Source organism: Phyllopteryx taeniolatus, chromosome 13 (genome assembly GCF_024500385.1).
Source record: "Phyllopteryx taeniolatus isolate TA_2022b chromosome 13, UOR_Ptae_1.2, whole genome shotgun sequence".
Classification (NCBI taxonomy): domain Eukaryota; kingdom Metazoa; phylum Chordata; class Actinopteri; order Syngnathiformes; family Syngnathidae; genus Phyllopteryx; species Phyllopteryx taeniolatus.
In genome coordinates, this window is record NC_084514.1 from 4,437,665 (window position 1) to 4,463,827 (window position 26,163).

General features: G+C 41.2%; 2 protein-coding genes across 8 annotated transcripts; one reads left to right on the forward strand and one right to left on the reverse strand.

Moving 5' to 3' along the window:
- Nucleotides 1-154: 154 nt before the first annotated feature.
- Nucleotides 155-15,309, forward strand: si:ch211-15d5.11 (oxidation resistance protein 1). 7 transcript variants are annotated; one of them, XM_061793982.1, is made up of 16 exons: nucleotides 160-398; nucleotides 3,035-3,168; nucleotides 4,086-4,288; nucleotides 5,853-5,929; nucleotides 7,660-7,770; nucleotides 8,137-8,289; nucleotides 9,307-9,438; nucleotides 9,526-9,710; nucleotides 10,356-10,672; nucleotides 10,737-10,899; nucleotides 11,567-11,759; nucleotides 11,834-11,950; nucleotides 12,311-12,463; nucleotides 12,543-12,638; nucleotides 12,724-12,797; nucleotides 14,791-15,309. In XM_061793982.1, the coding sequence occupies exons 2-16, from the start codon at nucleotides 3,074-3,076 to the stop codon at nucleotides 14,924-14,926; spliced, it is 2,205 nt and encodes a 734-aa protein (XP_061649966.1). In that variant the 5' UTR covers nucleotides 160-398; nucleotides 3,035-3,073; the 3' UTR covers nucleotides 14,927-15,309. The 7 variants fall into 7 exon arrangements, with proteins under 7 accessions (XP_061649968.1, XP_061649966.1, XP_061649964.1 ...); XM_061793980.1 differs by having other exon boundaries at nucleotides 162-398; nucleotides 2,868-3,168; XM_061793979.1 differs by having other exon boundaries at nucleotides 163-398; nucleotides 2,943-3,168.
- A 380-nt stretch (nucleotides 15,310-15,689) lies between these two features.
- On the reverse strand, nucleotides 15,690-25,587 carry selenon (selenoprotein N). The gene is made up of 12 exons (XM_061793987.1): nucleotides 25,181-25,587; nucleotides 23,247-23,364; nucleotides 23,045-23,175; nucleotides 21,657-21,869; nucleotides 21,450-21,574; nucleotides 20,066-20,203; nucleotides 19,900-19,981; nucleotides 19,043-19,231; nucleotides 18,864-18,969; nucleotides 17,577-17,689; nucleotides 17,279-17,380; nucleotides 15,690-17,200 (listed from the first exon to the last, which is right to left on the reverse strand). The coding sequence occupies exons 1-12, from the start codon at nucleotides 25,364-25,366 to the stop codon at nucleotides 17,021-17,023; spliced, it is 1,683 nt and encodes a 560-aa protein (XP_061649971.1). The 5' UTR covers nucleotides 25,367-25,587; the 3' UTR covers nucleotides 15,690-17,020.
- Nucleotides 25,588-26,163: the final 576 nt, after the last annotated feature.

Genomic DNA, 26,163 nt, shown 5'->3' on the forward strand with positions numbered 1-26,163 from the left:
ATTTTGTATCACGGCGCCCCTAGAGGTACCGGCGAGCACGCTTGTAACTTGAGTTTTGGTTCATTTTTAATTCCCAAGCACATTTAACAGCATTTTGAGGGTTAATAAAGTGTTTACCACTCGTACTACTTGGTTAGAAATTCTGACAGAGCAATTAACACACTGTGTTGGACAGAAAGACAGTCGCAGATTCGTCTATTTTTCATCTCTGATCATACAAGATTGAAGATCATTCCCTCCAACATAGTTCCGTTTTAGCAGGAAGTCGGTCCTGTTCATGTGAGGAACTGGAGAGAGTCAGTGGGAGGATCGAGGACGCAGCACTGTCTTGCTTGCGATGATATCATAACACTGCAACGAGAGGACAGTGAGCATCGGCATCCCTCGGCGAGTGACCGGTATGTAAAGGCTTCTGCCTCTGCTGGCTCGTGGTACATCCGTTTAGAAGTTGCTCTGTTGTTATGTGTCTCGTCCATTTCTGCTTGACAGGCTCAAACACCTCGGATAGTACTGTACTTCCCCTGTGGTGATTAACACACACCCGACAGCACTTCCTGGAATCAGTGTGATTATTTGCATGCGTTGTAAAAGGACGCTAGGCTAATACATCAGAAGTGAACAAACATAATCACCACCAGCAATAGAGACTGCAGGCCTTTGGAATGATGCATTCCAATGCTGTGATATGATAATATGGTACAATGCAGCATTCATGTCTGCATGCAGCTCATAGTAGTTGAGTGCAATGACTGAGACCTTTAGAGCAGTGTTTCCCAACAAGACAAAAAAACAATAAGACAATATCAGTCTATATGCAGTGAAAAAGTATTGCCCCCTTCTCAATTTTTTATATTTTTGGAGTTTTCCTACTTTGTTTAAGATCGTCAAACTAAAGTAAATACCAGAAAAAATATAACACAAGTTCACCTAAAATGCTGTTTTTAAATGGTAATTTTATTTATTAAGGGAAAAAAAATATTCAAAGTTACCTGGCCCTGTGTGAAAAAATAATTATCCCCTTTGGTAAATCATGAATTCATTGTGGCTAATAACATCTTTTGGTTAATTTTCACTGATCACACCAAAGCTTAATTACCTCCAGACCTCTTCAATCAAGAAATCACCTAAACAGAACCTGTCTGACAAAAGATCTAAAAAAGCTGCAACAAATTGACACGATTCAAACAAATTAAAAAACAATCAAGAAATAAAGTAATTGACATCTATCGGTCTAGAAAGGGTTACAAAGCCATTTCTAAAGCTTAAGGATTCCAGCAAACCAGAGGTAGAAACATTATCCTCACGTGGAGAAAACATGGAACAGTGGTGAACCTTCTCAGGAATGGTCGGCCTACAAAGATTACCCCAAGAGAAAAGCAATGACACATCCAGGAAAATTTAGGCCAACTTCTGAAGAACTGCAGGCCTCCCTTGCCTCAGTTAAGGTCACCAGCAGTGAAACCTGGTGGTGGTAGTGTGATGGTCATGTGCTGCATTTCTCCTTCAGGACCTGGACAATTTGCTGTGTTTGAGGGAACCATGAAATCTGCTCTTTAACAGAAAATCCTGAAGAAGAATGTTGAGCTATCAGTTTGTGACCTCAAGCTAAAGCTGATGCGCACTTGGGTTCTGTAGCAGAATAAGGATCCGAAACACACCAGCAAGTCAACTTCAGAATGGCTTTTAAAAAAAACAAAAAATGCAAGTTTTGCAGTGGCCTAGTCAAAGTCTGGACTTAAATCCAATTGAAATGCAGTGGCATGACCTTAAAATGCCGTTCATGCTCAAAAACCATCAATTTTGAATTCAAACAATTCTGCAAGGAAGAGTGGGCCAAAATATCTCCACTAAGATGTGAAAGAGTAATTGCCAGGTATAGAAAAACCATGATTTCACTTGTTGCTGCTTTTTCACACAGGGGCAGGTAACTGAATAGTTTTAATAAAATAAATCACCATTTAAAACAGCATTTTAAGTTCTCTTGGATTATATTTGTCTGATATTTACATTTGCTTGCTGATCTTAACATGGGGAAACTATGCAAAAATCTAAGAATTTGAGAAGGGGGCCAATACTTTTTCACGGCACTGTAGTTGGGTGTCTGAGGTGTCTGTCCACCCATGTGGACAAATGTGAAATTAAACAACCAACTCAATCTTTACTTCTCAAACTATGTCTGTGAGCTAGCTTCTTCTGCATTTACGGACCACATTTATGAATCAGTGGGGCTCATTAACATAATAACCACCCCTAATCCCAAATTTCTCCACCAGTGACACAATCGGCTAGGCTGGCCAGGCTTCGATAATAATGTCATAATAACGTTAGGTAAAACTGTTGACTGGCCTTGTCATGCCCCATACCGCTGCTACATGAATTGACAAGTTCAATTCAACGATTTTGTGGTTAAAATGCTGCATCCACTAGTTACAATTTAGTGGAATCTCTGTGGGCGTTCACTTTTAAGAATGTTGACGGGAGGGATTTGGTTATATTATCGTTATATCAGTGTTAGCTTCTAATAAAGAGACATACTTGATGGCTCCATGAAGTTGTTGGCAGAGTTAGGGCAAGAATGTGTTTGTGTTTGGTAATGTGTCCATGCCCGTGGGGAAAAAATGAGTTTGACACCTGTGCAAAATATGTCTGGAATTCCTGATCCTTTGGGTGTTTTGACAAAATCATGCCACACACATAATATTAAGATATCTGGGAACTGTTTTAACTTGTGGGGGAAAATGCATAATGTGTCCTTCAAAAGCTATAGCTGCTTCCTCTGCATACACCCTCCCGATTGATTTGACATGTTAATTGAATTGGCCAACTGGCTCCATTAGTCCGCTAAGATCACTTTCCTGCGTCTGCAGAAATCCATCCATGAATGCAACCTGAGCCCCCCTCTGCACCATAGTGAAGTAGCCGCCTTGTGTTTTGAGCTGCAGATGATGTAGAGCGGGAGAGAAAAAGGCAGGCCAGTCATGGGGAATAAGAGGAGGAGGAAGGATGCCAGTTGAACCCCCTCATCCCTCTACAGTGGGACCGCAGCCAGCATCGACCTAAAGAGACAGAGAGGATGGCTCAGTCTATGAGGAGGATGGACATCTCCATGGACCACAAGCCGCAGAGGGACAAGACCCGGACCAGCTACTTTGGGAATGTGAAGACCAGGTCAGGATTTCGGCATGCCGCGTGCAAATAAAAGCAAGCCACGGGACACTCTTGGCTCGCTTTTTTTGCCTTTAAGGTTGAAACATGCCACAATCTAGGCTTTCATTCATCTCTGTTTATGTGAGGAGAAGGACAGGGTGACACAAAGAATGTGTTGTACCAGATTATGGCGTGAACAAGAATGTTTTTAGCACAGAAATGCAAGTAGCTGCGCTCCAAATTAACCCCTATTAGCTGTATTCGTTCTTATTCATCCACACGAAAAAATGAAATATTCACACACTTTTTTTAAGGTTCCCAGTTTATACTAATGTGGAATGAAACTTTCATTCAACTAGTGCTTAAGAGAGTGCAAAACTTAACCAAGGCTTAAAACATCCAGAAACATAACAAATCATAACACTGATCTGATGAAATTTGACAAAAATATGTGTTAAATGGCATTATTTTTTGGGGGGACAAATGTTTCTGATCCTGGCCTAGGGTTATAACCGTTTGGGATCTTTCATTATTGTCAGTTTTTATTCTCTTTTGACTTTGCTGTTTCAAATTCATCCATCCTCTGAACCACTTATTGTGGTTGTACTGGCGCCTATCTCAGCTGACTTTGGGTGAGAGGCGGGGTACACTCCAAAATATGAAATACTTTTTAGGAATAAAATCTTTGGCTTATTTTTGATGCACCCTTGGACCTACTGTATTTTAATGTTGGGCATGGGACTTTGAGAGCAAAGTATTTTTTGAGGTAGTATTTGGTTTAAAAAGTTTGAGATTCACTGTTTTACAACATCCATCCATGTCAAGTGTTGAAACCAACACGCAACAAAGTAAGCTAAGCTATTCAGACGCATACATATATAGTAAATATAATATGTCATAAATAAATGACAAGTATCCTTTTCATTGTGTGTCTTCAGGCTGGGCTCAAAGTTGCCCTCGGGGGTCTCTCAGCCTTCGCAGTGCGCCAGTCGGCCCCAAGACACTCAACCTCAGGCCCGAGGCTTGCAGGATCCTTCAGCCAGCAACAAGCATCATCGTCAGTACCAAACCCCACCTGGCCGACCTCTGGACCACATCCCGCACATCAGAAACCCGATACTGCGGCAGTATTATCTGCAAGGTACCCTGGAAGCGTTGATGTCACTTTGAATTATAGTGGCAACCTCTAAAGTGGAACACCGATTTCTTTGGATTTCACAGTAGTTTTTCATAGGACACAAACCAATTGAATGAACCTTTTAATTATACAGGCAATGTAACGTAACGTTTTAATGTTCCTGACAGCCTTGCAAGTATAAAAATATGTTTTGATGGATTGATTGATTGAACTTTATTTCTAACATGCAGTACAAAAAAATGTCTACAAAATGTACAATTTATAATGAAACACTATATATACTGAAACACACACCTATACTGAAACACTGGACTGCTGGTCCAAAAGTGAGTTGGAAGAAGTTGAAACTAATTTAAATCCTACCCCTTCACCATAGCCTAAGATAAATTATCCATCAAGAAGTGCATTCCGAAATACATACTTGCTGTCTATAATACAGTACAGCATATGCATAATTTCCATTTACCCCCAAAATACCTATACTGTATATACTATATATAATCACATATACAGACACGTATGCATACATCCTCCACTCCAAAGGTGGGAGTTGAGTGTTAATTTGATAAGTCAAATATAAAAACGAGAAGAAAAAAAAATCCAACAGCTTTCGCCATCATAACATTTAAGGTTCTTACTACAGTATATACATGTAAAAAATAGGTTACCACTGTTAATATTAAAAAACATTTAATCTTAAATGATGGTGATTTCATTTCGCTGCCCGGCATCTCACTTTTGAACGTACTTAATTATCAGACAAAAAAGAAGCTCCATCTGAAAACAATAAAACATTCTTGTTCAGATGTCTAATAATTGAAATAAAAATAATCAGTTATTGTTCTGGCATTATAAAACAGTTAACTATAGGCAATTTTTAAGTCGCATTGCAACATTCTTAACTGTCATACGAGGTGTGTTAGAAAAGTACCAGGACTGGCGTCGTAGCAGATCTCAAACCCGAACTACGAGTTTTCCGCTTCAATATAGGCCGCACAATAAACCAGCACATCTACAAAGACATCCTGCAATGTTTGCCTCGTTTAGTGCACGAGAAGATGCCACAACTCTCTTGTGGCAGGACAACTAGTGGGTGCTTCACCATGACAACAAGCCTGCTCTCAATGCCTTGACCAGCCGACCTGGCTCCACGTGAATATTTTTATTTCTTTTTTTATCAATTATCAAGGGAACCTGTTTTGAAGACGTGGATGACATCGAGATAGCCGTGACAACGGCGCTTTGGAGGGTCCCAGAAGACTCCTTTTACGAGTGCATAATAGTTCTATAGCTGATTTTGTATGTTCGGTCTATATTCTTCTTTTAACACACCTTGTTGAGGCTCCTCATTCCGAGTAAGTTTCATCCCAAAAAAGCCAATGAAAAAGCAAAGGTGACTTGTGAGGCATATTTTTCCTGAATATTTTGGTCAAATTTCCAAACTACCACTTGGTAGATGTTGGACTTTGGATTCCACTGCCATGGTGTTTGATGTCAGTGTCATAACTGTGTGTGGTTTTTGTGTGCGTGATCATGTTGAAAGCATGACTTTTTGGTTTCCTCACAGGGACCTCATGGGACACCAACACCGCAGTGAAGCAAGATCAAATGGGACGATTGTCACATGAGGGCAAAAGCAACACGGTCAGTCCCACACTTTACGGTTGTGGATCCAATGGCTAAAGAAAGGAACACTGGGCAATGTTATCCCTGATTGTAAATTTGATGTGCTGTTGCTGATATGACTATTTTATGGCTGGGAAATGATAAAGAAAGAGTGTCCACAAGGTTCATTCTTTGACGAGTGCTTCAGTCATCATGGGTAGAATGAATGTGTTTCAGAGCTTCTACAGCAAATACAACAGGAGGAATGTATTTTCTGATGTTCACGCTAAGGTATTGTCTTTTTTATTTTTTTTTTGTTATTTTTTTTCTTTTTTTTTTTTACACATTCATCAAATAAGCTGTTAAATGGGAATAATTAACTCGTCTTTTAGACAAACAGCAGTCATGCCACTTGGCCGATTTGCGTTGACCTTTGCACGGAAATTCACCTCATCGCTACAGTTAAATATGTGCAAAAAATGACAGGAACAGGACACAAAATTAAGTACACTTTCACACTAATGAGATTCATTCATTCATTTTCTATAGGGCTTGTCCTATAGCAAATGATGGCTATTTTCAGTTGTTGTTGTTTTTTTTTTTAATATATATTTTTGTTTGGCAATGGGAAATAAATGTATTTGAAATATTATATGTTGAGGCTCAAACAGGACATAATTTGCTGCCAGACTTCAACAAGATAGCTTTCTAAAAAACTAACGTGGTTCACCCAAAGCATTGTAGGCACTTTAATAATATACTGGTAACAATAATCTTATAATATTCCATAGCTAAATAAATTGTGATGGAGGCCACATTCCACTAAAGGCAATGCATGTATGTTGAAAATAAAGCATAACTTGCTAATTTCTCTACCGATTTACATGAGGTTTACTTTTTTGTCAACGGTAAATCATTTCAAAGCCAAACAATATTCTTACCTATTAAAGGTTATTATTATTCCCTGTTCGGAGTTCCGTCGTTGTGATTGTATGACGTGTGTGTAATCGTATGCAGTGCAATGTTATTTTGCTGTAATATTAGCCTTGTTATTTCGGGTTTACGTGCCGTCCACAAACATGGAATGCGCCGAGACTTTGCCCCCTCTAGTTTAGCGTCACTGTAAGCACCTGGCTCAAAGGGGCGCGTCATATCTACTTATTGTTCATATCTATGATCCGTGCGCTTGACAAGCTTACCTGTGTTTTTTTGGGCGTTCTGGTTTTGACTCAATTTACATCTTTTTCGTCTTGCATATAGACAACCATTCACACTTACATAAACACCTATGGACAACTCGGGAGTGTTCAATTAACTCTACATGCATGTTTTTGGAATGTCGGAGGACGCCAGAGTAGAAGCAGATTTCTGCGAAGCTAACGTTCTATCCACTACTACAATGTGCTGCCCAGTTTGTAAACTTTAACAACAAAATGTTACCAAAAAAAAATTATTTTCCATCAGGCTACTCCTCGCACAGCAAATTTGTACCAAACTGCATTTGTAGAGTTCAAATGCAAAAGCCAAAAAAGAGTCTCCTCTTGTGCTTTCACACACTGATTATTTGTTCTATCCCTAGTTTGTGCTTTGAGCTGTGTTTGTATATTTCATAAACACCTTTGAAACCTGCAGAGCCCCTTCACATCATTTCATGGTCAAACGTCTCCCATAATGATTAACTGCAAATAGGACATACATTTATAGTATCATAAGTGTATCTGTTCATGTATGAAGTGTCCTTTGGTATTTGTTTTTCCTTCCCCACAAAGGATGAGTCAGTGTTCAGCATCTCATCCCGCTTCGGCAGCGGTGACACAGCTCCCCGTTCGCATTCCCGGTCACAATCGTCACCTTTGTGCTCTACGCTCCTCTGCACGGAGGTAAGAGTCAGCATTTGTCATATGATACAACCTCACTAATTGTTGTTGTTTTGCTGCCTGGATTTGAATTGACATGCAAAAAGCGGCAGTTGCCTAACTCAGACTGGTGGATGTAGAAAATGTTGAACTTTAATGATCAAAAAGATGGCATGGTAACCTCTCATGATCAATACCGATGTGCTCAATGTATGCATATTATATACTCTCCTTTGGCTCTAATGTCTTAAATGATGTCATGCGGAGCTCTGCTATGACTACAAACACAGAGAAAGGAGGGGGGAATGCAGGCATAAAGAGGAAGTACTTAACTGTTGCCGGGCTATAGCTGGTGTCAGAGTCATTCCTAACATGGCCTCCATTGTGAAGCAGGAGCGAGCAGAGGAGCGCAAGATCGCCATAGCAGCCGACCCGGACGGTCAAAAGGAGAAGAGGACGCTGGAGATGGTTCCAGATTCTTTGGATCGACTCGCTGCTCCCGCCCAGTCACCCTTGCCGGAAGCAGAATATGACAAACTACTGGTAATTAGTATATATATTGTCTTGTTTTCATACTCCAAAATCTTGATTAACTTGCTTAATCTATTGAGTGTATTTAGATTGTATAAGGAGAGGATATAATTCAGCTTTGATACCCTTAAAATGGCATACATAGTTGGTTTAAGACCTTTTAAAATGAGTATTAATACATAGTATTATTCCAGCATGCATATTGTGTATATTGGAGGCATTATTTTTATGATTTAAGTTATTAGTTTAAGTTACGGTTCAGTTTAATGTTAGCTGTGATTGTTAACAATGTTAACCTTACAATGTTATCCTTGTTAGTGTGCAAACTAATAAACTTTGAACGGCAGCTGCACTGGTGAACATACTAATAAACGTACAGTGTTATCCACGATCTTGTGCCTGCTAAACAAACACATTTAAGTGGATACTCAGTTGTAAATAGTGCTTGTTTATAGATGGAAAAGAGTTAAGTGAATTCGTTAACGTAATCATGAACCAAGTACAGTAACAAAGTACAAATACTGTTACTGTACATAGGTAGATCAGGTATCTGTACTTGAATATCTATTTTTCTGACCACCGTTTATATTTACTCTCTACACTAACTACTTTCAACTCATTTTGTCAAAATAGGCTTGTTACTTTCTTTCAACCTCCACGGCGGACACACGATGTAAAAAAGGTGTAAATAGAAAGAGGTAAAGTCAACCGCAGTTCAGATCTTGGGGTATTATAAGGCGGGGGGGGGGGGGGGGGGGGGGGAAACAGGCACCGCAGTAACATGGAGGAATTTTTACTTTTAAGTACAAGAGTACTTAAAAATCAGTACTTCTACATTTACCAGTCTTTTTGGCGCAAGTTTCTGTACTTCTACTTACAGGATGCAAATAATTTTACCATGTTTTTTGGGTGAGAAAATAGTTAACACAAACAAAAACAAAAAAACTTGTTATAGTTGCAAATATAAAACCAATGTAGACGAGATCAGATGGGTCATTCAGTCAAATAACTTCTTTTTGATGCAAACAGGATGTGGAGGCGGTTCCGATGCCTGACGGACAGCTCTGCCTTTTGGCTCTACCGCCTGAGTGCTGTCAGGGGGAGGGTCCAGATGCTACGCCTTACCTCAAATTGTTCTGCCGCCACATCACTGACCGCAAGGTGAGTACAGTGGTACCTCAAAATCCAGTCCTGAAATTCTGATTTGCCTCCAATGAAAAATATATATATTCTCCCTGTCCCCGTCAGGGTGTGGTTTCCGGTATCCTCCTGGTGACGAAGAATAAGATTTTCTTCGACCCGTGCAAGACACATCCACTGGTGAAAGAGCATGGCTGTGAGGAGTACCTCCTGTCGTTGTCCGTGGACAAGCTGGCATCTGTCTCCTTCTTCTCAGACATCTCGCATGTTCACTTCCACTACTCCCAGCAGAGGTAGAAAAAATATAATCAAATAAAAAATAAACCTGGTAACCATCATCAGAGTTGAATTAAATGTTTAAATGTGACTGCAGAATGTGACTACAGTGGTACTTTGGCTTGGAAGTTTAAGCAAGTAACTTAATTTCCCCTTACTGTAAATCAAATCCGTTTTCCCCATTAAAATGAATTGCAATGTCATTAATCTGTTCCAACCTCCCAAAATACACCACCATTTTTTGTTGTTTTGAATAAAGAAAAACAGCTCTGTAATGTAAAATAGAAATATATAAAAAAAGATGAGAATGTACAAAAGGTGGACTAAAGCGAAAACCCTCGCGCACAAACAAACACACATATACACACACACACACTGTTGATGTGTTTTTAACGGGTTGTTAGTGACGCCAGGAGCTGCAGAAAAGTCGGGTTGGTAGTTTTACCACGTGGTTAGTTCAGTGTTAGGGTCTCCTCCATGCTCTTTGTGAGTGTTTTCAATTTGTATTAGTGTGTCTGGCTGTTTGTTCCATTCAATAGTTTCAGTTTTTTGTTTCTGTATTATTAATATGAGTGTCAATGTGTGAATATTGCTGCTGTGACATTTGAATTTCCCTCTCAAGATTAATAAAGTGTCTATCGATCCTGTCCTTTGGTTTTCAGGAGAAAAGGGAAGAAACTTTTCCACAGGCTGAAAAATGTCAAGAGCCAGGATCAGAAGGGGGGGTCAGTTTCACTTCTGGCACCTGCAGATCTCTCTAGTTTGAGTCTCAAAGAGGAGGCTGCTGCAGAAAGTGAACAAACCGACAGAAGAAACGTGTCTGAGGAACAGCTTGATAAGAGCCCGTCCGAGATGTTGTCAGATGTTTCCGGAGGAGCTCTCGGCGTGGCTGCCACCTTCTGCTGCGGCGCTCCAGAGGTGTCCAGTCAAGTGAAGACAGATGGGGCGCAGTCTTCTTCTGTGGGGAGTCAGCCTTCAGGTACCTCCGTGTGGTGTTCATGTTTTCAAAATAAATCATACATGTTCTCTTTTCAAATCTCCAGCGCCATTGGGGTCCTCAGCAGAAAGTCCCCGGTGTGTCATGTTTGTGCGGCTGCGGGTTCAGTCGTCTACAGGAAAGAAAAAGCGTGCCGGAGGGTTTCAGTTTGGCATAACTGAAGCGACTGCTGCCAGCCGGGAAGCTTGGATCGCCCTTTCACAGGCGAGGTACACTTGACTCATGCAATGGGGGTGGGCTTAAAGGCGAAAATACCAGAGTATGACTTTTAATCTTTGGAAGATGCATATATCCTACATTTCCCATAAGAAACTCGTCATGTATTCTGTTAGCCATTAGGTTATCTGTGGTCTGCCCGCTTTGAAGGACTGTTTGGCAGATGGCTTCAGAAGTGGGATGGTTAGCGTTGAGGTCATCCATGGCATACCAGCCAGCAAAAGATTCAGCCCTTATATATTGGGATACAGTTCATAGGATTATTTTTTTTTTTGTAATATTTTTATCTTTTTTCAGTCTTTTTAAAAGATGTTTGATGAGATGAGGTCAGTTCTTCCACACCAACCTGATCCACCCAATTTATGGACTGTTCTCAGAAAATCTGGAAGCAAAAAATTGTCCAAAATGTCTTTTGTAATATGAAAAATTAAGTATCTAGCACACTGCTGAAGAACTAACCAACCAAGTGTATCATCATATTTGAGTTACTACTACAACACCGAATAAGTTGACCAACAGGCACGCTAAAATCCCGAGTTGCGTTCAGGAGCCGGTCAGGTTGTCCATTCACCGTCTTGTTTGCCAGCTTGTTTACGCAGCTGCTAACCTGTTTGCCCGCCCAAGCTGTCCTGAATGGCCGCTTTCTGTCCTTCCGTTTAGCTCCGATGAGCTGCACGCTTTTCTTAAGCACCGTCGACCCGACTTGTGTCTGCTCAAGTTAGAAGGAGGAGGAGAAGAGGGTGGAGAGACGGATCACAACGAAGAGGAGTTTGTACTGGTGGAGGACAAAGACAACGATGACGAGGAGGAGGAAGTGTTACAGAAGCAGCACAGCTCGGGGGACGACTGGGAGGTGAGTGGTTTGTTTACAACACTGCAAATAATGGCTGCTTCCCTTTGTAGAACAAAGTTGTGTTCGCTTTGCAGATGGTGTTGATGGAGGACAACGGGGATAAGCCAGGCCTGCTCGCTGACCGGGACCCGGACGGACTTAATGCCATTGTGGAGAACAGTCACATTTTGGAAGCCTCACATGTCAGAGAGGTCAGTACACCACAGGAACAAGCCTCACCTATGCAGACAAAAGCATTGGGACACATCACCATTACAGTAAAGTAATACCTCGTTTATCGGGGTTACATTATAGACAAGCCGCAAAGTAGAGACCAAATATTTATTTTATTATTGATATGTATTTTAAAGCTTCATGCATATAATACCAAAATATGCATGTGAGGTGCAGTTGTTATTTTTGCCCACTTAGGGTCACCATCCTCACATTCTTCACTGTGTGTGTGCTTTTAAAAGGCGGGCCTGGCTTGTTGAGTGATGTGGAAGTCAGCAAATACTCCCCAATACTTTTGCCCACATATTAGTTTTGCTTATCAACTCACCTTTTCTCAGCTGTGCAAGGAGTTGCCCCCCAAGACAGTGGGCCATACCTGGCAGTTGACGTACAGCACGTCTCTCCACGGCTCCAGCCTCAAGTCCCTCTACCGCAAAGTGAGCGCTACAGACTCACCCGCTCTCGTCGTCATCAAAGACGCCCTGGACGAGGTGAAGTCTCCACTTTACAGCACCTCAAAAGCGCGTCGCAACTACCGCTCGTGCCGTAACTTCTCCTTTCCTTCCTCAGGTATTCGGGGCTTTCCTCTCGCACCCGCTGAGGCTCAGTGAGGTGTTTTACGGCACGGGAGAAACGTTTCTCTTCATGTTGCATCCTCGATTCAAGGTAATTGTCCTTTCTTACGATGTGAACTGAAGCTGGTAATTGCAAAACTGCTTTGTGAGTCAGTGTACTTAACCTGTTTCCACAGTGCTTTAGATGGACTGGGGAAAATTCCTTTTTCATTAAAGGGGACTTGGATTCATTCGCCATTGGCGGAGGAAGGTAGGGTTTACAGTGAACCCTTGCGTATTTGCGGTTCAGCAATCATCAATATGCGGATTTTGGGGAAAGACCCTATTCTCCGCTCTTTGTTATAAAACGTACCTATTTCCTGTGTTTGTGCTCAGGCTCAAAGCTATGTCTAACATAAAAATATTGATTTGGTGCCATCTGGTGGCATCTTGGTGTCAAGCAACTACAATGGTGCCGTGAAATCCGAGTTTAATTTGTTCCGTGACCATGGTCGTAACTCAATACACTCGTACCTGAACTCATCTTTCCCAACTGAAATGAATGGAAATGCGATTAATCCATTCCAGTGTCCCCCCCCCCCCGCCCCCCCCCAAAAAAAAACATTTTTGTAATGTGTTTTTTATAAGAAAAAATAGCACTGTAATATTCTACTTTAAAAAAAAAAAAAAAGGAAAATTAACGAGTAAAACAATGTAAAGAAATTAAACAGTCTTTACCACGTTTTTGCTTAAATTCAATAGACATCTGTACCTTGGCCACCTGGGGTGGCAGGCGTGCTGAAGCCTATCCCAGTTATCTTAAACCCTGAACTGGTCACCAGCCAATCGCAGGGCACATAGAAACAAACAACCATTCGCACTCATATTCACACCTACGGGCAATTTAGAGTCTTCAATTAATGCATGTTTTTGGGATGTGGGAGGAAACCGGAGTGACAGAGAAAACCCACGCAGGCACGGGGAGAACATGCAAACTCCACACAGGCGGGGCTGGGATTTGAACCCCGGACCTCAGAACTGTGAGGCAGATGTGCTAACCAGTCGACCACCGTGCCGCCCAGTGTGTAATTCTCTGTTTAATTTTTTGTTTGACAGTAAGCTTCAACTGAATGTGACATTGAACAGCTCGAAGCCTCTTTTTTGAAGAATTATTATCTGGCAAACTGCTGCTTGTTTGCATTGAGTTTAATTCACTGCCACCATATAAAGCGCTTGTTTCTCAAATTTTTGCTCACAAGTAAAAAATTGGCCGAACAATGGCTCATATTTCGAAAAACTCGTAAGTTGGGTGATTCGTGTATCAAAGCATCACTGTATGTTGAACTGAGGGAAGGCGCTTCAGTTGGTTCCATTTTCAAATCGAAAAAAAGTGATCTTGTGAGATCTAAAGGCAATTACGATCCTTTTTGGGTGGGCAGTCGCAGCAGGGCTCCGTCTCTGTCCCACTATATTTTGCAACTTACACACTCACAAACTATAATTTGAAGTTCACGTGTGCAATCTGAGATCCAACACAAGAGGTGTATCAAAAATAGTGCCTTTACAAAGATAATACATTTGCAACGCTGTCCAATGAAAAACATTCTCTGGTATTGCCACATTTTGAGTTATTTTCTCATGATCGGGAAAACTCACATTTCTACCATGGTTACTCTCGACCAAGTCGAGATGTGCCATACTGATATGATTCCTCCCCCAAAACAAAAGGCACCAACGCAACCATCTTATTGTGCATCTAATACAGTATGTTTTATAAGAACGTACTAGTGGTTAGCACATTTGGCACACATTTCTGAGGGGCTGGGTTAAACTCTTCCTGTATTCCTGCATGTTAGATTCATTGAAGATCAAATTTTCCATAGGTGTGAATGTGAGTGAGTTCGCATGTTCTCCCGTGCCTGTGTGTAAAGTAAAATGACTAGTCCACTTCCTATAACCACCATACATGCAACATGCTGTAATGCTCATTTGTCGTAATTTCCAGTGGTCCAAAACTACTTCTCATACCGTCAGCTATTTTGATTTTGCCCCTCTCATGTGTCACCTCTTAGCAGTTTAATGCCAATGCAAATTACAACCATCGTGACGTTAATACCCGAGCTTTATTTTCTTTGTAAATGTAAAATTTGGGATACAGCTATCACTAGATTGTCCATATAAACTTCATGAAGTTTCCAGAGAATATATTGTCATTCATTTCTTTTCATTTTTTGTTCCCACCCCCCCCCCCCCTTTTCTCACAGCGGTCACTTTGGTCTATGGGTGGATGAGAATCTGTACCTGGGCCGCAGCAGCCCCTGTTACACTTTCAATAACTGTTGCCTCTCAAAAACCGACGACTTCCGAGTCATGGAGCTGGAGGTGTGGACGTTCAGCTGAGGCGTCTCACTGGTCACTTGCCGCAACTGACACATTTCAACATGGCTGTCATTTCATAGTACCCGTCAGGTCAAATGAATTTGGATGAGTCAGATTTTGGAGCACAGGCTGCCAGAAGGGACAATTTAATGGATGACTCATTCGTGCAGGCACGCTTTCAGACTATGCACTTTGCTCCGTGTGTGAATCAGTCGTGGATCTTCATGCCCAGCCCCGTAACCACATTAAGTTTGTAAAAGACGCTCATGAACAGTATTATATTGTGCAATCAGATGATTCTGATTCTGATACTCGTATATTACATATGCTAATGCTCCCTTCTTGACAGAATGTCATCAATAAGTGTCACAGGCTGAGTAAAATAAAAAGATCTGTACTTAGAATTAATCACAATTTTCTTTATTTTAGGCTCATCTCTGATGATGCTATGGCCATTTTTGTTGTGGATTAAAAGTGAATTTAGACTCACAAGCTACAACATTAAATACACTTGCACAATCTAATGAGGTAAAATAAAAGACTTGTATCAAAAGGTCTGCTTTTTAAAAAGTTAATTATGCTCACTTTTGAATCTGGAAGGCAACACTATGAATTTGAAAATGGCATTGAAATCGACAGCATCATAGTGAGGTGTTTCGAATATTTTGCACCTCTCATGTAGCTAAGTAAAAGTAACCAGAATGATAGAAGGGCATCTGTTTGATACAGTGCAGCTCTACAACTACAATAATCAACATTAAATAAATGCCTCTCTGACAGCATCATCTTTAAAGGCAGAATTTTTTATATTCTATAGATATTGATCTCAGTTTGTACAGTTAATACATTTTTTAAGACATTTTAAAGCTAATGTGCATATGGAGTGTTAACAGATCACAATGTTGGTTTAAAAAAAACAAAAAGTTTGTCTGGTACAAAAAGTGTAGTTACAGAATCACAGTGTTTCAAATTCAGACTGCTCTCATTGTTACCTTTAGCAATAATCAAGGGTAGCCTTTTGTCTTCTGCACAGGGTTAAAAAAAAATAAATAAAAATAAAAATTTAAATGAGTACTATTTCCTTCATTTTTTGTAACTGGAAATAAGACCAATTACAAAAAAAAAAGCTAAATTGCAGTATTTGGTTCCTTTGAGAAGAATCGGTACGAACCAGGCAGCTTATCGGATTGATATGCAACTGTCACTCTGAAGCTGCGAGTCAACTGCTATATATTATAAAAATTATAACATTGTTCTTTGGTGTAGAGGAACTCCCCCCTTGCAAACTATAAAAAAAAAAAAAAAGCACACTAAATGCAGACAAAATGTGCAGCTTTAAGAAAACACATTTTGCAAAAGAATTTTCATAAAAGCTATCAAATATGTGCAAGCTGCATCTTTTCATTGCACTGAACTCTCCAAAAACTGCTAAATATTCTGACCGTGACCGAATTCCTCGTGTTGGGCGCCACAACCCGATGGGAGACTTTTGCCTGCTGCGTCACGGCCCGAAGAGGGAGCAAGACGGGGGCGTTTCCTCCAGCACACTTCATCAGCAACTATCATCAGGTTCTGCCCAGCCTGAGAAAAGCTTTCAGGCAGCACCGTCACAAACTGCCGAAAGGCGCCAGGAGGCTATACTTCCCTTTTGAGTCTCTTGAGTGTGTAACATAGCATGAAATATGAATGTGCACCTTTATCATATGCATAAAACTACTCACAAAATGTTACAGATATATTAATTGATTCACAACGCGCGTTGTGAAGAGCCAAGTTGTGCAAAAAGTCCCGAAATGCTGAAGGTTGGCAATTTGCATTCAACAGTTTGGGTCAAAGTTCCCCTGCACAGATTCCAGTGCATTTTAGGTTCATCCTGAAATTCCACCTAAAAGCTGAATATCCCTACATTTTTGTAGTCGTGTAACATTTAATGGCGGCAAGAAGGCCTCTGTTATTTCTCTTCATTTGTTACAATGCTCAATAATAATGCTTGAATGAAGAGCAGCTCTCACTGCTAAGCCCCAAACTATGGACGAGCTGTCTTATCACACTTCAATAGCCACAGGAATGATGAAATACACACACATACAGTGTAGGCATACGTCTGCACATGCTCTACTGTGCCGGGTACTGCTTAGCCCTTTCCAGCCCCTCCTTCAAGAAGCTGATGTAAGTGGACGTGGAGGGGTCTTCAAACCCTCCGGAGAAGCTGAAAGTGGTTCCCTCCTGCCCCTCGCCCTCATCAGGCTTCATGGAAGTCTGGTCCAGGAAGAAGTTGGCATTGATGTGATGGACCTAGGAGAGAAGCGCTTTCTGTGACTTAATCCTACTAATTGGATTTGCGTCTCGGGCATAGAGAGTGAGGTTATTTACAATGGTTCCATTGGGCAGGGCCACCATCATCTCCACAGGGAAGGTGTACTTGTCAAGGTGCAAGCGAGCCTTTTCACTCAGTTCGGGGCTACGCTCATCAGCCTTGAGAGGAGGAACACAACGTGTTTTATTAAAAGGGACAAATTACGGAAAAATGACTAATTGCTAGAATTACAAAGATATTTTATCAAAATACCTGGCAACTGTTTTAAATTGTGAAAAGAAATGTGTCATGTGTCTGCCAGTGTAGTGAAGATGTGGTTTTATTAAACCAGCGGGTTCCTGAAGGAGTTCTCACCTGTATGTTCTCCAGCTCTTTGACCAGAGACCAGCTGCTCACAAAACTCTGGTTGAGCAGAGCCAGGACGGGCGAACTTTCCAGGACAGTCTCCCGGAGAGTTCGCCCAGAACCTACAGACCAGAGAGAGATAAGATAAGCGAGACGTGCAGATGTTTAGGCACAAAGAACACATTCCGATGCCACGTATGTGCAAATGTCTCTCTGCGAATGCTGAGTTGCTGTTGTCAAGTAAAACTGCCGAAGACAACAATAAATTGAGGATTATAGCTCTCTGTCATATATTTAGAGCAGATCGTAGTGATCCCTACGTCATCGAAATACAGTGGAATGTCTGAGATAGAAAATCTGTTCAATGGAAGGTGAATTAATTTGTTCCACAGTCAAACTGCGCCACCATAAAATCTTTATCAATTGTACAGAGTTTAAGTAACATTTTTACAAATGTAAAATTAGTTTACTGTCAAAATCTTGGAAATAACTTGATAATGTGGAATTTTTTCAGACAGGGGTTTTGCCCTTTAGCCATATTTTTTTAATTTTTTTTTTTTTTGTGTAAAATAAGTTTACCACTGTAAACCTAAAATGTTTGCTGAGCTGAAGTCTCCCTTGATGAGAAGAATTGTACAACTTTAGATACTACAATTGGTCCGAATTGCACACCTTTAGAGGTTAAACTGTATGCCACTGCAGGGTTATGAGCAATATAAATGTGACATGATAGCATTTTAATTAGATGGTTCGTAGGTTTCTGGCAATGGAATGACATTATTGCCACAGACTAGCTTTTATTACGTCTTTGATCCTGCAGAAAATATATTTAAGTGTTTGATGAGTAAATACTCACCCATCCCAAATGAGCCACACATTTTGTTCCCTACTTGTGTTTACAGGGGGTTCTTGGTTTAAGACCGTCCTGAAATACTTGGTTTCGAGGTTACGAACGGTGGACGATGTATGAACTAGTTTAGACAACGACATCACACGGCACCAGAAGACACTCTCAGTTACCGCCATACTTAATGTTTTTCATTTGATTGTCATAGATTTATGGCCAAGGAGTGTCTTTCATACAAATATTTACTATAATTATGACTAATGTTTTAGCGTAGGTTAGTGATTGACTACAGTGCTTTCCACCCTATAAATTTGAGTTACGTCGCCAAGTTGGACCAAGGAAACCCACCCCATCCCGTACAATTATTGAAGAATGACATCAAAACTGCTATTTAGACAAATAATGGCAATGATGCGCTTGTCTGTCGAGTTTGAAACTGATAATCTCACCTCAGCAGGACTGGTCATCTAGTGCCCCCCAAAGCAAAATGGAATGCACCAACTTTTTCTCTGCCTCTGCCCGTTGGAAGGCCTCCGAAAAAGGCAGGTAGGAAACCTGTGGTGCAGCCCAGTGCGAGACAGCAATTGAAGCAACACGTTGGACAACACCACAATAACGTCACGCTTACTTTCTTGAAGGGATACAGGGTGACCTCCAGGCGACGGGCGGCTTCTTTCTGATCGATCTCTGCGCTCCAGTCAATGTCCTCGAAGACAAACTGGATCGGCTCGGCGCTGCCGCCCCGGCTGTCGATGACGTTGCCCTCCTCGTCCATGATGATGGAGGGAGTGGACGGCCCGGTGGACTTCAATTCCATCTGTGGAACACAACGTAACGTAACATGGCTTAAAATCTTAAATCTTAAAATGGCCTACGAAGAGTTTGGACTTCTTCAGGAACAAAGACTCTCACCTTTTGTTTGCATATAACGTGTCCCCAACAACCGGGAGTGTCCCAAAGCCCCCACTACCTCCACTGTGCTGACCCTGTATTTGCATTTCACTCACTTCCTGCTATCTGTATTGTCTGTCTCCTAAATTCCTGCCCCAATCCCTTTGATCAAGTTGTAAAAGACAGACCGATTTCATTGTTCTTGGTCAGCTCACCCAGATGGACTCAGTCCCCGTTTGGTCAGTTCACCAGCTTGCCGACTTGCTTTACAATGCTGCAAATTTCTTCATCACTGCCATCAGTGGTCACTGAGATAATAATTGTGCAGTAAAGCATGGGCAGGGGTGCATATAAGTATGTCACTGCGCGTTTGAGTTCTGACCATTTTGCATATTCGCAAACAAATCATTCTAAAGAACACATTTTTTAAGTGAATGTACTGTATGGAATCCCTTTATGAACTGATCAGTTTCTTTCTCAGTTCAGTTGAGCTCAGCCGCGAGCTAATACCACACGAGAGACTCCTCCGCAAACGGTGCCACTGGTGGGTTGACGACGATGGATACTGACACAAAGTAGCTGAAAAGGCTTTACCTGTGGTAGGTATCCTATGTCTACCTCCATGTTGCTGCTCTCGCTGGCGCCGTACAGCCACTCCATGTCCACATTCAGAGACCTGTGGCACAGATGGAAAAGGCACTGTCCAACTATTCTGCTAACGTGCTCGAGTTATGTGATGTGCAACTTAAGAGGGCTTTACTTGTCACTGGGGACGTAGAGGTGAAAGTGCCGCACATGAGAGGCGTCTTTCGAGAGGACAATGTTGCCTGTGAATTGGCCCGGCGTGAACCAGAAGGGAAAGTTTGGGACGTCGTTGAGCTGGAACTCTGTGTGAATCCTGTTTGGAAATAATAGGAAAAAACGAGTTGGTGTGAAAAGGACAACAAAGTTCTTTGTAAGTGCCATCTTCAGACAAAATCCATTTTATTCATTGCCTTTTAAATCAAACATGCTATCGGTGCTATTTTGTATTTTACATGTATCCCTGTTATTTATTTCAACCTCTACAGCAGTTTTGTCTACGTCTGTAATTTCTAAAAGTTAATACATTTGACTTGACCCTTCATGTAATATGTGCCGAATGTCTCAATCTCAGTAGTTCATCCATCCATACTCTATAAACCTTTCAGTATTATTGCCACCAAGCATTGCATTTTTGTTGGAAATTACACAAAGTGGCAAAAGACTGTCATTCTTTTGCTCTTTTCATTATTTTTCACATTTTGATAAAATACTCCCACGTCCAAAATGTTTTATACACATTCTCAAAACTTTCGTAGCCAATGTAGTCAATGTATGGTTGTTTATAAAAGTGATTTCCAACCAGTGTCCTATGGCACATTAGTACCCCCATATTGCCCATATCAGAACCCGCCCCTGAGGTGAGCAGCATGCTTACAATTAAGTTGGGGGGGCGGGAAAACCCAAAAAGTACAGGTACATTATAATTTGGTCGTTGGTCAGAAAGAAAGAGCAAAAAGCTTAAGTATAGGGTGGGTGCCAGTAATGTGGTTACAAAGCTATCCAATGTTTTTTTTTTGTTTGTTTGTTTGATTTCTATTTTCTTAACATGGTAGTATTTTGTCAAAATTATGAGTTGAACTTGAAAGGCATTTGTCTAAAGACTTAATACTTTCATTTTTTTAATCAAAAGTAAACTAAAACCTCACAATTCTGTGGACCCGGGTTCAATCCCCGGCCCCGCCTGTGTGGAGTTTGCATGTTCTCCCCGTGCCTGCGTGGGTTTTCTCCGGGCACTCCGGTTTCCTCCCACATCCCAAAAACATGCATTAATTGGAAACTCTAAATTGCCCGTAGGCATGACTGTGAGTGCGAATGGTTGTTTGTTTCTATGTGCCCTGCGATTGGCTGGCAACCAGTTCAGGGTGTACCCCGCCTCCTGCCCGATGACAGCTGGGATAGGCTCCAGTACGCCCACGACCCGAGTGAGGAGAAGTGGCTCAGAAAATGGATGGATGGATGGATTATTAGTAGTAGTAGTAGTATTAATCAAAATAAAAATTAAGCTGTGAATGAGGACCATTTTCAAAACAGATCTGAGCTCATACTATGCTTCTTCTCACCTGAATACGATGTCGTAATAGAGGTCGTTACTGGCACGTATGCACGCGATGGTGCCCTGAGGTGCAAAGCGAGACTTTATGAAGGGTCGGGGGTGAAACATGGTCAGCAGCGAGTGGATGAGAACCTGCGGCGGGAACAAGAGCGCAACATGTAACATTCATTTTGCCTTGAACTGAACAGAATCCGTTATTTTTTTTTAAAGATACCTCTTTGCCCTTCGGTGTGGGAGGGTGGTAGCGGTTGTTGGGCAGGTACCCCGTGAAGATGTTGAGCTCGCTGGGTATCACCCACCACGTGCCTCCTACCTCCTGCTTGTTCTTTGGAGGGAGGAAGACCCTGAACTGGCTGGCGAAGAAGGAAGAGGAAGGCACGGCTGGACTCCTCCACGAGCGCAAACCACTCAGGCAGCTGTGCGAGACCTGCAACATTCATGCTCCTTATCAACAATTCTGCAAACTTTTAGGGCTAATTGTGGTCTGTCAGTAAGAACCTGACTTTCTCCTTTTGCCACCATCTGTCTTAATCATTGTTTTAAGCTATTATGTCATCTTCTTTTATTTGCATTTTGAAGTGCTGTACATTACTTTTCAATTGCTGTACATTACTTCTTTTATTAGTAAAAGAAAATTTAAGTGATAAAATAAGAAATAGAATTTGTACAATAAATGCAGAATAAAAATATAAATTCAATATACTGAAAATAAAACATACTACAGTATACCATCTATGAATACATTTCCCTCCATTTAAATGATTATTATAAGAATAATTTTTTTATCTGATGCTGCTTTTAGATATACAGTAGTCCCTAGCCATATCATGGTTCACTATTCAAAATCTCACCGCATCGCTGATTTCTAAATCGCACATAACTAATTTTACATTTGGTATTTTTGTTCATTTTCAGATTTTTCGATACACTGCGAAATTTTGCGGCGATCATTTTCCACAGGGACTAATGTTACTGCACTCTCATGCAAACCCAGAAGGAAAGCATGCGTAAAAAAAACGAGCATGTCTTTTTCTTTTTTTCTTTTCTTCATATGTTAACAAAATGTTGAACTACTCTCTAATTTTCTTTAGTTTTCAGTACAGATGCTTTAAAACTGGCAGTTTAAAAACAAACTTGCAGTTTAACAGCATCATTCATACTATGGCTGCAAATAACAATTCTTTTTTGTAATGAATTAAAATTGGCTATATAGTCATAAATTGATTATGATTCAGTTACTGGCTTTGTCCGGTAACATGTCTGAAAATTGGGAAAACCTTTGAGCATTGTTTTCCAAAGTAGAAGCAGATGTTTGCAAATGTTTTATTTTGATTAAACGCAAAATATAATCAGTCTTCTTTTATGAAAGCATAGAAATCAGAGAATATTTGCTGTTGAGAGGCTGAAATCAGAGGATGTGGACAATTGTAAGTTAAACAATGGCTATAATCGATTAATCGATTATCAAAATATTTGTTGATTAATTTGTTGATCGATTAGTTCAGGATAATCGATTAATTGTGACACCTTTTTTAAATCATTTTTTTCCACATTATTTTACCAAATTATAATTAGCGATCATTTTGCTGGTTTTGCTCTCACCCCAAGGAAGCCATCTTTGCTTTTTGTCATCGAGTCCATAAGCAGAGGCTCCATTTTGGCCTCCAGTGTTAAAGTTTCCCCATCTGGGTCTTCAATTACCTCCTCTTCAGTGTCCCCTGGAGGTGAAATCCCTGTTGAAAACAGGATGAGGGGGTGTCATCGATCATTACAGGTTGTAACAGAAGTGTTAAGTCTGACCGACCTGTGAGTTTCTCAACAACCGGTTTAAACTCTTCCGGACTGAGATAGAAGTCATGGTTGGTGTCTAAAGAGGAGAAGAGAAAAAGCCCCTCGGCACCCAGCGTTCGAATGCTCTCCTCCTAAATGGGGGTTGGGGGGACAAATACACATTCATTAGACATACTTGAGTGATTTCTTTGTCAATGCGTGCTGCGACAAAACTGGGTTACTGCCGCAACAACATAAACAGAAACAGTTTTCCAGAAACTGGCAAGAGTGGGAAAATGTCCGCCAAGAGGCCACAGATTATTTGCATGTGTTCCATCCAGACAGGCCATGTCTCAGACACATGTTGAGTGCCAGATACACAATGGGTGGCAGTGGGGGGGAGCAGATTTTGAGACCAAACACTGAGTTTTATTAGCTGGGATGACTAAAAGACACACCCCTGCTTGTAAAAGCACAACTGGCTGCACATAGTGCAGATGTGGTGTCTACACTAGGTTATAACACACTTCATAGGAGACCGAAGCCAAAATGGGTTGCGGGTCAATTGTTATTGGGTTGCACAGCATTTCCTGGCAATGGCTTTTTTATTTCTGTTTGTATTAAATGGTACATATTATGAAAAACAAAATTTACTTTTTAATGGCTTGTATACAACATTGTGTCTCTGCAGTGCCTGCCCACACGTCAAGTCTCAAATTAAACAACCAAGTAAATCTTCAGTTATCCACCTACTTCTGCTGTTTTAGAGCATTTTCACGTATCGTTCAAGACTCCAAAAATATTACGCAAGTGGGAATGTAAGTACCAAAACCACTCCAAAAAATGAGCAGACTCTTCTTTCAACAGAAAATGTTTTTCTATTGTTTTAGTAATCAACGCCAGCCAGAATGTGCACACTCGCTGGCGCGATCCAGGCCCCTGTTACACATGCACTCACCAAATGAGCCTCTCGAGTTGCAAAGCTCAGTTCATGACCCCAGGTCATCATTGTAAAATCTGGACTCCCGATTGGCCCAACAGTTGGTGGGGTGAGATAAGCTACTTGCATGACACAGGGCCCCTCAAAACAGGCTGATTTCAGCACGACAAGTAATAGGGTGTGTAAATTGTGTGATAATTCTTGATCTTTGGCATATTTTGACAAAATCATTGTCATAGACAATTTATGAAGGGAACGGTTTTAAATTGTGGAAAACAGCATAATGTGTCTCTCTGAATAAATTGTTTGTTCTGGCATGTTGCATGCAGCGGACTAGTCATTAGCACGTCTGTATCACAGTTTTGAGGTTTTGGGGTTCCGACCTCAGCTCCGGCGTTTCTGTGTGGCGTTTCCTTGTTCACCACACTTGTGTGGGTTTTCTGCGGGTACTCTGGGCTCCTCCCACATTCCAAAAATGTGCATGTTAGGTTAACAGAAGACTCTTTCCATTGGTGTGAATGGTTTTAACTTGTCTATATGTGCCCAGCGATTGACTGGCAATCACTCCAGGGCGTAGCCCGCCTCACACCCAAAGCCAGCTGGGATAGGCTCACCCAGGACCCTATTAATCACTGCCAGCCTTCCCAGTTAACATGGATATTTGACTTCTAAAGCCGTCAATGGCAGTGAATGTGTTACGAGAATAAGCCCTTTAGAAAATTGATAGCTGTCTCTCTGTCGAGCTGATTATTTTATCTACATATATGATAATACATTATTGTATTTTAACAAATTTGGATATTTACCTGAACATGTTTGAGTTTACACGACTAATAGTTTACGGAATTTAATTATAACGGAATGTTTACATGGTGTATTCAAAAGTAAATAATTTGAGCTGTGTGAATGCTTGAGATTTCTTTGTAAGTAGCATACTGTAAATAGTCATTATCCTGTACTTGTGCAATTAGTATATGTACATAAAATGTGTTGTTCCTTTAATCTTTTGGATGATGTGTTTCGCTCACATGTCGCTTCAGAAGGTGGGCTTCTTGATAGTACTTGACCCCCCAAGCCAGAAGAGGAACAGCAAGAACCAGGAGCAGGGTGCACGTCCGTGTGGAGATCCGGGAGCCGGAGCCCCGACTCTGCTGCCCAATCTGGCCGTCGTAGCGCTCCTCCTCGCGGGTCTCCTTATGCACGTCCCCCGCCATCCCCTAACAACAACACAAAACCATGTCGGCCGGATAACATCCAAAAAAATGTCTAATGGCAGACTTCCTTCGATGCAGAGGTGCCCTCTTTAATTGTGTGTGGGAGGTCACGGCTATGCTGCTGCCTCCGACGCTGGAGAGGAACGTCCTTTCCGGGGAATGAAGTTCCCAGACAACCGCTAGCAAATTAGCCGCACATCCCTGGAGGATTTCTCTCAATCGAATGCGTCAAGTGTTCAAGTGAAACGCACGACAACTCGGAAATTGCCCGTCTACGATTTCAAACTAAAAGTAATTAAAGACTGAGCCGCGCAATCCCGTCACATAGCTTGTATTTTATTTTGAAACAAAGTTTCCGGAAATGTAATCGCATTGCTTAAAAGAGTATTTTCGACGCTGCTGAAGGGGAACGGTCTTCTTTCAATTTATTTTTTTGTTGGGTGTGTTTTTCCTCCTAGGAATCTCACATAAACAACCTCAATTACACGTTAGTTAGTCTGTCAGAGGGGACATTAGATCAGAATCTGCAGCTTCTGCTTCTAATATTTCGTCTTTGGTAATGTAGAGGTGCTCAGAGGTGGCAGACATAGACACGCTATGTAGTGAACTTAAGTAGAAGAACAGATGTTTGTATTAAAAAGTAAAAAAAAAAAGTGATAAATGTAGAAGTGCTGATTAAAATCCTGTACTTAAAGGAAATAAAAGAATGAAACGTTCTCATTCTTAATTATATACAAGAACAGTTTTGATGACTGCACATCAACCAAAAACATACGTTTCCCTTGTTTATTAAGTTC